The sequence below is a fragment of the Camponotus floridanus genome, unplaced genomic scaffold (genome assembly GCF_003227725.1).
Source record: "Camponotus floridanus strain SB8 unplaced genomic scaffold, Cflo_v7.5 scaffold99, whole genome shotgun sequence".
Classification (NCBI taxonomy): Eukaryota; Metazoa; Arthropoda; class Insecta; order Hymenoptera; family Formicidae; genus Camponotus; species Camponotus floridanus.
This window is the reverse complement of record NW_020229870.1, coordinates 790,679-805,868: the sequence shown is the minus strand read 5'-3', so window position 1 is coordinate 805,868 and position 15,190 is coordinate 790,679. Positions and strand designations below refer to the sequence as shown.

At 29.3% G+C, this 15,190-nt stretch overlaps 1 protein-coding gene across 7 annotated transcripts; it reads left to right on the top strand.

Moving 5' to 3' along the window:
* Positions 1–2,114: 2,114 nt before the first annotated feature.
* LOC105253186 (glycine-rich protein DOT1) lies at positions 2,115–14,844 on the top strand. Of its 7 annotated transcripts, XR_889355.3 has the most exons (11): positions 4,057–4,172; positions 4,701–4,801; positions 5,049–5,186; positions 5,898–6,098; positions 6,408–6,599; positions 6,747–6,909; positions 7,141–7,255; positions 7,751–7,876; positions 9,162–9,203; positions 14,401–14,522; positions 14,804–14,844. XR_889355.3 is itself a non-coding variant. In XM_025415180.1 (10 exons), exons 2-10 carry the CDS (start codon positions 4,710–4,712, stop codon positions 10,429–10,431), a joined length of 1,116 nt encoding a protein of 371 aa, XP_025270965.1. In that variant the 5' UTR covers positions 2,115–2,258; positions 4,701–4,709; the 3' UTR covers positions 10,432–10,712. The 7 variants fall into 7 exon arrangements, 5 of the variants coding, with proteins under 5 accessions (XP_025270965.1, XP_011259342.1, XP_011259340.1 ...); XM_025415180.1 differs by lacking the exons at positions 4,057–4,172; positions 14,401–14,522; positions 14,804–14,844 and adding exons at positions 2,115–2,258; positions 10,385–10,712; XR_889356.3 differs by lacking the exon at positions 7,751–7,876.
* Positions 14,845–15,190: the final 346 nt, after the last annotated feature.

Below are 15,190 nucleotides of genomic sequence, written 5' to 3'. Positions count from 1 at the left end.
ATTCCGATCTTGATGCACACAAACTCACACGAAATCATCAACGCGAACGCGCGACACTTTATTCGGCACTCCCGATATTCGCTTGCATCCGATAATCATCATCAAGGGCGCAAATAACGCGATGCGACTTCGCTCCATCTTCGCGATCGCGCTATCACTGAATTGTCGAAAACGGCTGTCGCGCACTTTCACTGACATATTATGAAAGTCGCGCGATCATCCTTGGACACTTTCGACGCTCTTTCACTCGCGATATTCGTTTAAAAACGGTTAAAAGACGCGAAAAATGCGGACGTACGACGATCCGTGTAACTGCGTATGACTCCGAGTCACGTATGACGCGTATGACGTAGCTATGACGCGTATGACGTAGCAGTCACGCGCCAACATGGCGGCCGAACCAGTGCGCATTCGTTTCTACGCATGGCCATTCCTGCAACGTTCGCACAACTTTGATTTCTAAATATTGTCTACGGCTTTAATTAATAGCACATAATGATAAATATATAAAGATGGAATCAATTAATCATATTGGTCATATATGTAGACTTGCCCGAAGAAATAGAGAAAAAATTGAAGATAGAAAAAGTGAGATATTTTTAATTTCTTTTTCTTTTAGTAAAGGATGGAAATGTCTATTCATAGGCTTGTTCTTCTTTTCCTCTTTCGCGCAATTTCGATTCAATATATAACGTAGAAAATTCATAGTATATTGCATTTATTTTTATATATTCACAACTATGGTATTCGCGCGATCATTTTTTGACATTTACAATACTCGTGTACCTTGTTCTCGATGTTCACTTTTAAAAGAATAAAGAGAATTATATATAAATGTAAATAAATTGTCCGAAGAGAGAAAGAATTGAGGGATATTTTTAGTTTTTTTAGTAAAGGTTGGAAATGTCTATTCATGATAGAAATGCAAAGAAAGAAAATTATTATATTTAAAATAATAATTTCATATTTCATGAAATACAAAATTAAAAGTTACATTATAGAACCTGATCTTGTAAAAGCGTAATAAAACAATCAAATAGTAGACAGTGAAAAGACTAATTGTAAAAGAAAATAAGTTGTTAACTTAACTAAACCATTTAACTAAATTATTATCTTTTTAATTGAAATATTTAACTATTATAAATCTAACATGACATTTATTTAACTTAAATATTTCGAAATTTCAATTAAAAAAATAATAATTTAGTTAAACGGTTTAGTCGAGTTAACAACTTTTTTTTCTCAGTGTACGTGAGTGTGTGTGTGTGTGCGCGTGTGTGTATGACTTTAAAAATATACTTGTATATAAATACAATTCTCACATACGTCACAATACGCGTTAAATATTTCGGCAGCGAGCTAACACGTCATTCGACCTTGTGACGTCATTTGGCCTTGTGACGTAGCGCGCTATTGTTTACATACGCGACGACCTCCCCTCATTCGCACGGCGACATTCCAACGGAGAAAGTAGCGATACAGACCGCTCCGTATTATCGAATTCTTTTCCTAAAGGTACGATCGCGATTAAATCGAAATATAATAATTCGACTATTACAAATGACAAATAATTAACTCTTATAATAAATGCAATTGTGGCGACGATAAATTCATCGAAACGCGATCTTTCATTATTGCAAGTAAAAATTGAAGCGAAAGGGGCAAAAATTACAAATTTTCTCGCAATATTCTCCGATTATCGAACTTTACGAATAATAATTATTTCTTTAACATTGCATAGAATGAAATTCGATTTCGCCCGATGTTTTAAACTTTCCTAAACTGCATGCATATATATCATATTAATTAAACGATTGCTGTATCATCAATTTACATTACTTTAATATTTTAATCTTATGATTCGCGTTATTATGCATATATTATACATCAACAAATAGAAATAGTTAATTAGTATAAGAATCGAATGGTGCATGATTTTGGCTTCGTTTAAAAATCGAGCGAATTATTGTAATTTTTGTGTTCCTCTCTTGCAATAATAATAAAATAATAATAATATTTTAAAAATACGTATCTCGTATGATTACTTTGCGATCGGGAGTGCCGTGCAAAGTGTCTCGCGATCGTTTCTGTATATGACTGAAATATAATTAACTGAAATATAATTGTTTGTTCGCGAGTGAATACGTGACTGCTACGAGGAAACAACAAAGGATGAAACAACAAAAGAGAAGGACATCTGGAAAAGTATCGGACAGTCAGAAAGCAGGGAGAGAGCCTGAAGCAGCCAGAGACATGCGGTGAGTAATTTATAAAAATTATTTATTATTTATTATTTATATACACTATTTTTAAAATAGATATATTGCTTATTATTTTATTATCGTTTTATTTTTCGATCATTTAAATATATAATTCGGATTGAAATGCAGTAAAACAATCGAATCGTAGATCTAAATAATTAACTTAACAAAAAGATCCATAAAAGATATATTAGCTCTTTTAATAAATAATATCGTATACTTAATCTATATAAAAATGAAATATTATCTATTTATTTCTAAATATTAAATACTACAAATTTAATAGTTATATATTTTGTAAAATTTAATTAAAAGAATCTTTAAGATATTCCAAAAGAAACGAAGAACTTTTCTCAACGTAGAAAAAATTAATTATAAACAAATTTATATTTAATTATTATAATTAATTTGTATTTAATTTTATTGGAATGTTATTATTAATTTTATTGCATTGTCAAACTCTACGCGATCTCTGTAATGATAGCTATTCACGAAATAGATACAGTGAAATAATCAATTATTATCGAAAATAATATACTTTTAAATCTAATTTAAACTTTTGATAAACGATATAAAATTTTTTTATTATGATGAGAAATCTTTATTAAAGATCATAATTGCAAATAAAAATGGAAATAATTTCACGAAGTATATTAATTGTTTAATAAATAATTAATCCGTGTGTACGTGTACGTGTGTGTGTGTGTGTGTGTGTGTGAGTGTGTGTGTGACTTTAAAGATGTGTGTTTAATAAATTATTAATCCGTGTGTACGTGTACGTGTGTGTGTGACTTTAAAGATGTGTGCTTAATAAATAATTAATCCGTGTGTACGTGTACTTTTGTGTGTGTGTGTGTGTGTGTGTGTGTGTGTGTGTGTGTGACTTTAAAGATATACTTGTATATAAATACACTTGTATATAACTTTAAAAATATATATTTCCGTTATGTTAATTATCCAATTTTTATTCGATCGTTTTATTGCGCGTTCTGAATCAAATTATATTTAGATCAAATGATATCAGAGAGAATATTTATTTATTATATTAGAATTCTAAATGTGTGTGTGTGTGTGTGTGTGTGTGTACACATATATATTAGGATAGAAACGAAATAGAAATAGAAGAATAATCATTGCTCGTAAAGATTGCAACAAAGTAATAATTTATAATTTTGATTCCTATCGTATAATCGAGTATCGTATTTCGAGAGCAATCAACTATTTATTAATAATAAAATTGTATATAACTTACGAATATATTCCACTTATTCCGGACGTTAATATCGCGACAACGACGAATAAACTTTTCAAAAAAGTTCAATTCAACTATTTCATATATGAGACAGTTCTACCAATCACTGATACAAAAAACTCGTCAATTGACCAGTTGGTGAAACTGTTTCAGTCCTGAGTATTTTCTTAAAAGAGCTGTTAGCGCACATACATGCGTGTATTATGTTTACTCGCATCACACGTTCGAACGAACCTTGACATTCTCGCGGGTAAAGTCACTAGATTAACAAAGTATTGCCATTTTTGCTCCAGCTTATCTTATTGAGATCAAAATTGCGGTACTTTGGCCGGTATTCATAGTCCGATCTTATATTTAAGATTGTCTTAAGTCTGCTTCGAGGTTGACTTAAGACCTCATTCAACCAATCAAATAGCTGCGTAGCATTTCAAGCTCGAACTTAAGACGATGTCAAATATAAGATCGGACTATGAATACCGGCCTTTGTTAATCTAGTGACTTTACTGGATCGGTGGACGATCGACGCGAACTTGACTCGAGTAGTCGTGGTCGATGTTTCTCCTTCCTGCTCTTTCCGCCGCGGTAGTCGTCCATTTTACTTGTTCGTTCATTCGAGCGTTTTTTCATCGATGAACTGCTTGTTTACCCAATCAATCAACGTGAGTAGTGTCAGTCTGAAGAAATTATCTGTGTCTCGAGCTTGTACGTCAATTTATCTCGCTTGATTCTTTGAAATATTTCGAAGATATATGATTGAAAGGACATTTTCCACAAAATTCCGAGAACAGCGTCAGTGCGGTGATTGTGGATTGCCGCTATTCCCAAAATTTTGTTGTGTCTAAATATAAATTTAGATCCACATCGTGATTTAATCAATATCTGCTTTAACCGCATAAATATATCCTCTGGAAAAAGAGTGGAGAACTAATATTGCATAAAGTATTTTTGCTGTACGTACAAGAAAATACAGAGAAACATTTTATTGATCTTTGTCAATTGAATAAAAACACAATGGTTTATGAACTTAAGATTATAAAAACAAAAAATTTTAGATTTTTTAATTTTTAGGTTTATAAATTCTGAAATTTCCTTTTTTGAACTATCAAATCTGAGTTTTAGAGATTATATTATTAGACTTTGAAATTTTTGGATTTATTGTTATGCAGTTTGTATGAAAAATGTTGCAGGTTTGAACAATGGACGGAGCACCAGGCGGTAGAGGTGGATTCCGAGGACGTGGTCCTGGAGGACTAATGAGAGGACGTGGTGGCTTTGGAGACAGAGGACGGTAAGAAATATAGTTGAACGATTATGCTTTTAAGAAAAAGAAAATTTGAATTAATATTTGTACAAAAATATTTAGGACCAGAAAAAATACTTTAAAATTACATCTTATTTTTTTCAAATTAGAAGAAAAAGAATAATTATTATAATGCATAAGAAATATATTTAATAGATTTATACATATGTGTATACAAATGTTCATAGTTAATTATTACGATAGAAAATAAAATTTTTCATATTTTTTTTAATAGAGGTGGTCCTCCACGAGGAGGTAATATGATACGTGGAGGTAGAGGCAGTGGACCTGGTGGAAGCATGAGAGGAGGTCCACCTATGAGAAGTAGGGGTGGTCCTCCTAGAGGAGGGCGTGGTGGACATTTTCCTCCAGGGTAAATATTTTAATTTTATTAGTATATTTACTTTTTATATATACTAAGAAACTTAATAATTAATGATAATTAAATCATATATGTAATCTCTATATTATGGATTATAATGCATGCAAAATCTACAATGTTATATAAATATTTTAAACCTGAGATTATATTCATTGTGAATCATACATTTTAAATATTATAATGTATTATAATATAGAGATTGCATACTATTTAATTGTTATCATTAAATATTACAGAACATTTGCATTAAATTTGTTTATGTATTTGCATTAAAAATATTAACATTGAAATCCAGCATGAACGTTATATTATTTTTCTTTAATTCTTTTCTTTCTTATTCTTCTTTTCTTTCTTATTCTTTATTTTCTTAGTTCATTATATTATTTTTTATTATTTTGATAACTTTAATTCATTAAGATACCCTCAATTTTATTAATTTGTAAAATCTTTTAATTTAGGTGTAGAAAAAATATTCCATTGATAAGAAAAATTAACAAATTTTATTTTAATTAATTAATAAATTTTGTCATATTATACTAGTATATTATGTACTGTGTGTTTGGTTAATATTTTATCTTAAAAATCACAAAATTAAGCGAATTAAGAATTGACTAATTAAAACAAATATTTTGGAAGTGTTCACAAATCATTTCTCCAATAATGGCTGTTACTAGCTAAAATAAATCTTATTATCATTTATAGGCCACCTGAACCAGGAATGTCCAGTGGAGGTGGGCCACTACCCTTAGGAATGGGTGGTCCTCCGCGAGGTGGCGGCGGAAGAGGTGGTGGAAATAACAGTTTTCGCAGCAGAGGCAGGGGAGATTTTGGTAGAGGAGATAATCGTGCCAGTAATAATTTCCGTGGACGCGGTGGCATAGATAGAGGAAGAGGAGGATCTCGGTATTGAGGCTTGAAATTAATTTAAATTTTGATTAAATATATTTTTCATTAAAATTCCGATAACTAAATTATAATTTATAGAGATATTTAATTACACATTTCAATCTTACATGGAATATTATTTTTGGATCATAATTGTAGACATTCAGTTTTATTAAATGAGTTCAAGTCATTCAAATTGAGTTTAATTTGAAATTAAAGTTTTGTTAAGATATGATGTGCGCACGCGAATAAAATTTTATGTATATTGAAATTTGCATTATTTTACTACAAATGTTATTTCAGAGTTTCACGTAAATGTTATTTCAGAGGATCAGGTAGAGGTGGGCCAAGCCGTGGAGGCGGTTTTTCTGATCGTGGTGGACGAGGAATAGGTGGTGGACGAGGTGGTCCAACAAAACGAGGAGGAGGTCCACCTAGTTCTAGTGGTCCCTCTAAAAGGCCACGTTTTGATCAACCCTCTTCACAGTCTTCCAATGGTTATGCTACTCAATCATCTAGGTAAGAGAATAAAAAAATTGTTATATATAAAAAAATAAAAAGCAAAGAATTTTTCTTATATAGTAACTTGTTCAACATACATTTGTTCTTTATACATGTGAAAAATCCTAAAAAAATATTAACAATAATTTTTTTTCTTAAAATCAGCCAAGGTTATGGAGGCTCAAATAATGCTTATGGTGGTCAACAACCACAGCAGCAGCAATCGGTAGGATATGGCGGCGGCGGTGGCGGTTACGGATCACAAGGATATACACAATCCTATCAGGGTTACGAGAGTTATCAGCAATCAGATTACGCTCAAACAAGTGTAAATAAATTTAAAATACTATGTATTAGTGATATTTTGTAAAAGCTTTAATTATTTAAATCTCAATCGTTATATTTTCTTATTAAAATTAAGTATCTATTTTTAGGCTTAGCCCTTAAATTAAAAATTTCTTATTTTATCAAAATTAATGAAATTTTTTATTATTAATTTTTAAAATCATTAACCATGTATTCAAAACGATTTGCAATTATTTTTTTCTTCTGATTTCAGGGCTATCCACCGTCTGCACCACCGGATAGTAGATACGGCGGATCGTCCTCGGTTCCTGTTGCAGGAGGATTCAGCACTAACGATCCCTATTATGGCAAAGCTCCGCCTAGTTCAGGTAAGGTTACAAAAATTACAAGAAAAACATTTGTGTGCACGTGACATGTCATTATTTTTTACAATTCTTGTATATTTGTTTGTTATTAATTCGGGTTTGTTGCTAATTCGGGTTGTGAAAGAGTTTTAAATCGATTAATTTTGACAGATTTGCGCAATTTTGACAATATTGATAGATTTTCTCAGATATTGATAGTATTTCTCTGATATTGATAGTACTTTTTTGACAATACTTCTCCTATATAGATAATCTTATATGAATATTCAAAATATGCAATATTAAAGTATAATCGAATATATCTAAATGTAGCAATTAAATATATATGAGATTGTCATAGAAAATGTTATCAACATTAAAAAATATTATCAACAAAAATATTATATTAACTGTATTATAAATATGTAAAATTTAGTGAATTTGAAGTAGATTGGCTATAATGAGCCATCCTCTATGTATATATAATTAGCTTATTAATATTACGTGATGCATGTCCAGCCAATTACCAGCAGGAGGCAGTGCCAGCAGCGGGGCCGGGGGGTGGTTATGCCCCTGCTAACCCATATGACGACCGGTCTAATGCCAACATAATCAACCGGGGTGGTTATTCGACGCAACCTTACGGTTAGTTATTTCGTCCGCTGCCATCATATCGTTCACATTGTATAGTTCATTAATTCTTTCGCTACGGCATTTAAAGCGATCTTTAAGAACTCGTTTATCATCGAAATAGAACATCAAATTGTCTGGTTGAAGCAAAGAAATATTGCAGATTTATCCGTATATTTTCCGTCGTAAACTATATCAGAAATTCCATTCTTAACAACATACATGATTAATAGTGTTATTAATTAAATATTTATTAAATTAATAAAATAAATAATTTTTGCTATTGTTATATTGATATTTTTTTACAATAGACAATTTAATGTCTTGCTTCAGTGATAGAAAAATTCTTCAAGATCGCTTTTCTTGTGCTCTTATTTTCCGGATATTCAAATTGACACGTTTCTATAATAAAAGTGTTAAACATAATTCAGACGAGAAAAATCTGATTCAGAGGATTGCGACAATAAGAGGAGAGCACACTTGCGAACATTCGCGAATTTCTTCGATTGTAGATCTATATTCAAAAAATTTAAATATCTAGAATTTCCAGATTTTTCAAATTAAAATCTTGTCAGATTTTATTTTTGGATTTTTGACTCTTAGAATTTTTACATTTTTTTTGGATTCTTGGATCTTTAGAACTTTCTGAATCTCTTGTCGAATATTTTCGGACGCACTGCGCTTCACACGCGATCGATAAAAGAGTTGCGTAGGATTTATAAACTTCCAAATGTGGCAAGATAAATCGGATCCTTTCATCGGGACACCAGCACTGCAGCACTGCCTCCTGCCGTCTCTCACTGCAGAATATTAAAAGGTGTCCGTGAAATACGAAACTTCTTTTCTTTTTTTTCCATATAAAGAATATAAAATATATATAAAATAAAATATATATGTATAAAATTATCGCTATTATTAATATAGTATGTTCTTTATTTGTTATGTTTAGGACGTATTTTATTTTATGTTTTTTATTCTATATTTTAGTATTACTTTGTTATATTTTTAATGGATAAATTTATTTAATTTGTCACACATTCTCGAAAATACTTTTTTAATTTATTAACTTATCAAACAACTTAAGCATAATTTTAATTAATTAATTAATTGTTATTTATCCATCAAAACTTTGTATTTTGCCATAACTATCTCATCCAATCAATTGATTGTTCAAGCACAAACTTTTTTCGTATTTCCGTGCAACTCTTTTAAATTCTTTCAGATATTTCTCGTCTGAGTCACTTGCCTTAGTGTTTCCAACATTCTTTACTGTCTAAGATTGCCTTTTTTTTGATTGCAGATTATCCAAATCAAGATGGTGTTTATGGAAAACAGGATTATGGTAAGTACAACTCGCAGTACAGAAAATTTCATTGAGCAAGTGAAAAGGAGTTAGCTAAGTGTCGATTGGAATATGGAGAAAGAGATTTGTAGACAGAGAGACATTATCAAATAAGTGATATAATAATATAATATGAAATAAAATACAAAAGAAATGTTAAGAAAGTACAAGAAAATATCAGCAATGTTCTGTATCCAATTTTAATTTGTACAATTTATATTTTCATATATTTTGACAAGAACGGAATAAAAGTACCTTTTATGTAATATTTAAAAAATTATTAAAATAATTATTTATGAAATGTTAAGAATGAACTTGAAGACACATATAATACTTAAAAAGATTTGTCAGGATAATTCTAAGAAATTTATAGATTCAAATATTGCAATCCCAGACTTTAAGATTAGAAAAATTCCGTTAAATCATTTTGTCAAGTTATCAAATAAGAATTATAGTTAATTCTATATGCAGTATAATAAAATTTGCGACATAAGAAAAGTACACATAAGCATAGGAAATATGATAATATAATTTAACGATATAATGCCGCATTACATATAAATGCAATATTGCAAATATTTATGGCATTATGTTAAGTAGTCGTAATGGGCCGAAACATTTCCGATATATCAGAGAATACTTGCAATACTAAAAAAGTATTTACAATCTTATAGATGTGTTTGCAATAACATTTGTACAATACAAGAACATTTGTACAATATTACAAGAATGCAATATCAAAAAAATTTTTACACGACATTACAAATCTATATGTATCTCCAATGTTACAAGATATTTGATATAATATTTTTGCAATATTTATAATTAATGCGCATGTATTAACAAAATTACAAAACTATTCACAAAGAAAAGAGATTTTTGCATATTATAAGAATATATCTATAATTTACAAAATATCCATTTTTCTTGATATTTAATCAAACAAATTATCATATAAATTAATTATGGCGTACATTATCGTAAATATACATGTGCAAAAATAATATAAAAGAAGGTCGAAATAAACGTAATAGGCAGGTAAAGATAAAAGATAATAGTATATAACGTAGAAGGACTTGTGTATATGCATATATATAGGGCGTTCAATTTTATATAAAAAGTGCAGAAGCACAAATTCTATTTCTCAAGTAATGGAACGGAGGAGCTATGGTTGTTTGCAGGTGGCAGTGCTGGTTACCAAAACACCCAGTCTCAGCGACGTTATTAAAGTTATCCGACACTAATTATTCAAATCGCGTTCATTAATTCTATATCTAAGTAGGTAACATTTTTTCTACACAGACAAAAAAGGAAAGAAAGAATATAAAAGATCGAATTGTTTCCCGGCGCACGAAAAAGTGAGAGTCTTATTTCTTCCCCCTTTTTTTGAGATATCAAATAATCTGGAAATAATGGCGTTTTTTTAAATTAAGGCTCCCTAAAATGAAAATGACATTGTAAAATCATTGTTGCACAGTCAACAACTCTTTACAATGGCTTTTAAGAAAAGCTGATTATATATATATATATATATATATATATATATATATATATATATATAATATAATATCTTGGAAAAGTAAGAAAATGAATATATTATTTTTTATGCAAAAGTATTTTTTTCCTCTTGTGAGATTTTCATTGGATGGTCGTTGCGTTTGCATAAGAAATATTTTGTCAGATATCTTTCTAGGAGTCTTGCGTGTTTTCAATTTGTAACTTTTCCAAGATATCATTGCACATTATTTTACGATTAAGATTTTTCATTCCCATTCACTGTCTGTCTCGCGCGTATGAAACGAATTTGATCGATATCACTTGACGATATAAAAAGTACACACATTTTATACTTGACAATTAGTGATATACATTGCATTATTTCACTCCACATCATTTGTATGATCTAAGATTAAGTTTACCCCCGGTCTAGCGCTTCTTAACTGTTTTCTCCGCGATTTATAATATAATTTAATATAACAATAATTAATTAAACATACAGCAATGATGAAAGCGATAATGTGAATGTAAGACCGACGTTCTCTTTTGTAAATAGAAACCGTAGATAAATCCTTTGAAAGATAAAATCGCGACAGATGCGATGTAGAATTGCATAATTTATCCTCGAAGATCTTAAAAAAGAACAAAATGTTAGTTAAATGTTAGAAAAACACTGATATAAAAATATTTCTTTATAATATATATATTTGATACTTAGACTATACAAAATTTGTTTACTTTAATTCAAATCAACTGAAAATATAAATTTCGAAAAGTTGCAAAAATTTTATACTTTATTTTATAATTTATATTGTAATTCTCTAGTGTTTGCTTAAATTAAATATTCTGTTTTATTATTTATTGTAATTTTCGTTTATTAAAATTAAATAATTTTATAATTTATTGTATAATTTTGCAATTTAATTTGATTGTTTATTACGAGCGTCGATAACGATTAATAATCAACCATGTCGCATTAGCTGAGACAATCGTCAATTAAAAAATTATCATGATGTTAAACGAAGGAAACATTATGATGTTTCTTTTTTTAAGATTGACAGAAATTGCATGAAAATGCAATTAGATAGATTTTTTCATGGTAGAAAATCGTGTCAGCCGAAAAGGGAAACGAATAGAATAATTTAATAACTCAGTTCAATACTTTCCAATTTTCTCTATCGTGCATTATTTTATATTAATTAATGACACTTGTTTGTGAATAATTTGTAGCGTTTATTGTATACGATAAATCTTTTACAAAAATAACTACTCTCTATATACGGCGTATCATGTTGTCACATGTCCTGTCTATTGTAAGCGATCGCTCGATTTTGGAATGAAAGAAACATTGAAAAAAAGAATCGTAGACATCGATATATATATCGAAAATTTGTTATTATTGTCACCTTACCTCCGACAACGAGAAACAGAAAAAATGGACGAAACATGAAAACCAGCAACTGCCCTAGGAAGACAGGCTAATCAGAAAAATGAATGGGCGAATAAGCGATAAATGAGGCAAATATTCACCTCGATAGTATAGCGATAAAGAAAGTAGGTATGAGCCCTTTTATGAAATCCTAGTAGATTAGATGCACAATCTCTAATTCATCAAGCCACCATCCGTCTTCGGATTCTTCGATCATTTGCAGTCAATTTATTTAAATAAAGATTCCAAAGTTAAGTGAGAAGTGATGGAAAGCGAAACATTTTTTTATTTAAAAACAAGTTCCGGAAATATAAGTAAAATTTTGATGCAATATGAGAAATTAATTAATTCAAGATACTTGATATTAAAAATTATATAATGGACTTTTTTTCTTTTTGTCGTTTGCGATAAGAAAACCAAAATTCGACTTCAAATTGATCAAAAAATACACAGACGACAGGTGAAGATCAGGATTATAATTTAATCCATTATTTAATTATAGAGAAATAGAGGCATAAAAATAAATAATTGTAAAGAATAGTAAAAAGAATTATAAACAAATATATCTCTAAAAAATGTAAGATTAAATCTCGAGATTTAGTTTTCTATAGAATATTGAAAAGTTCCACATATTAATTTCACACAATAATGTTAGTATTCCAGGAAAGTTATATTTTTAAGTCATTAAACATAAAGAGTATTGCAATTTGATAGAAATATCTAAGAACTAATATCCAGATAATATTTTTCCTAACATTTTAAAAAATCGTTTATGATTTAGTACAATATTATTCAAATATTAACAGCTAAAAGATGCAAGACAAATATAAAACTAGAGCGTAATATCGAGTTTAAGTAGCGAAGGATACTTAAAGTACCAACAATGATAAAATTTGACGAAAATTAAGTTTATTTCAGGCGTAGCGACAAGCTGAGATACTTAGGAAACAATGAATGAAAGACAGAAGGCGAGAGACGGAAAATATCGTTTCTCCAGCGAAGAACATGTCAAATTCGTTAAAGTCCCCTGCTAAAAAAAAACAAACAAATCAATGAATAATGACAGCAAAGCTATTTTCGTTGATCGTACAAATATATTAGCAGCAACAAATATAAACAAGAAATGCAAAAGCATTTTTAAATTTATGAATGGCTTCACAGGCTTAGCCTGTTGTATCTATACATATGTATAAAATGTATAAGAATTTACTTGAAATATTCGTTTATATTATAAAAGTTTTCTATGCATGTACACAATTTTTTTTAATCGCGTATCTTTTGAGTCAAATAAAGATAAGTCAGAAATGATTTTTGATCAATAATAAATATTAATAAAAAAAGTGTACTATATATTCAAAATGGGAAAGATAGAACAAGCAAGAAAAATAATAATTTAATAAGAATCATACCACATAAATAGTGCAAAACATTGTAAATGTTAAATGAAACTCAAATGCTGAGTAGACCTCAACCCAAAAACTCAGGTGAGTAAATACAAATAAATATCTATCCGTTCTTTGTGAGAAAAAATTATCAATTTCCAAAAAGAGAGAGAGAGAGAGAACATATGTGTCTATATATATATATCTATTGAGAGTTATAATTCATATATAGATTCGATTAACAGACAATACTTCGACTGCATTTATCGAGTATAAAGTGGATTTAGCATAAATAGTAAATATAAGTTGCATATAAATTATATAATAATTATTGAAAGATATCCAAAAAATGCTATTTACAGGCGATCGAATCACAAAATAGACTCCATTCAACTATAATAGACACAGTTGTGCGTTTCTTTATCTTTATGTCTCTTGTATATAAATATTATACATGGCATAAGATATTTACAACAATAGAATATAAAATGCATAGGATAAAAATGGAGAAGATTCGTAGATTTACATTTTTCACGCAGATTTGTAGTAACAAGATTATTACTGTAATAAGTTTTTCGTAAATGAAACTTACACGATAGGCGTTAATCTGAGAGAAAGAACCAAGAATAAAATCGTCCAATGACTTTCGAATACATAATAATTAAATAAACGACAGGAATCGAAACACAAAATGAATACTGTATAATAATTGATTCACTCGATAATATCTAACAGACACGAGTTGAATAAGCAAGTAATATTGCAAATGACATTTCATTCGTAAAGCTCATAGATAAGGATTAGTGTAAATCGATGAGATAAATGCAAATTAATTTTATCAATCAATCCTGCAACTCGAAACTTGATTTGCTGTTATTGTTTTCTTTAGGTTGATCACAACTAATATTAATCGCCGAATGTGAGACTATCACCTACATGAGATCATCGATGACTGCCACATGATTGGCATCGCAATTTCGAGGGCTGAAAAATGAAGTGTCTGTTATTACGGTAAGTTAAAAAAAATATTAATATCGAAAACTGAAACTTTATACAGTGTCAGAACTAACGCGCTTCTAAATCGCGAATTTTGCAAAATATAATAAATATAATTGAATGTATAAACATACGAATAGTATGTTCACTTCTTCAATTGGAAAAATATCGATCTGTTTTCAAATTAAGCAAAAATATTTTTAAAATATATGAAAGCGCATTACTTCTACATTTTGTATACGTATTATTTCAAATGAAATTACATTATGATATATGTTAAAATGTGATTGTTACAGTATAGCGATTAATAAAGAACACTTTCTGGGAATTATATTATTATTACTTATGAAACGAATACACGAAATCCCTTTATTTCCAGAGATTTAGATCTTTTTAATTATTAATTATGCTTATTATTGAAGCATAAGAAATAATGATTCAATTTTTGAGCGCGATAAAAATTGTATACAACTCTTTTTTGCAATTTATTCTCTCTTTATTAAACTTATATATTTAATTCACAGAAAGAAGAACGTAAACAACTAAAAATTGCAACATACTACTTTGAAAAGTTAAACTTTTCCCGTGTAGCTTTCATGTTGTTGCCAAAATCAAACTTGTAGCAAATTCGCGAATCTTTTATTATCAATATCGCTTGCATCATATTATTTCCTGTCTTTTTG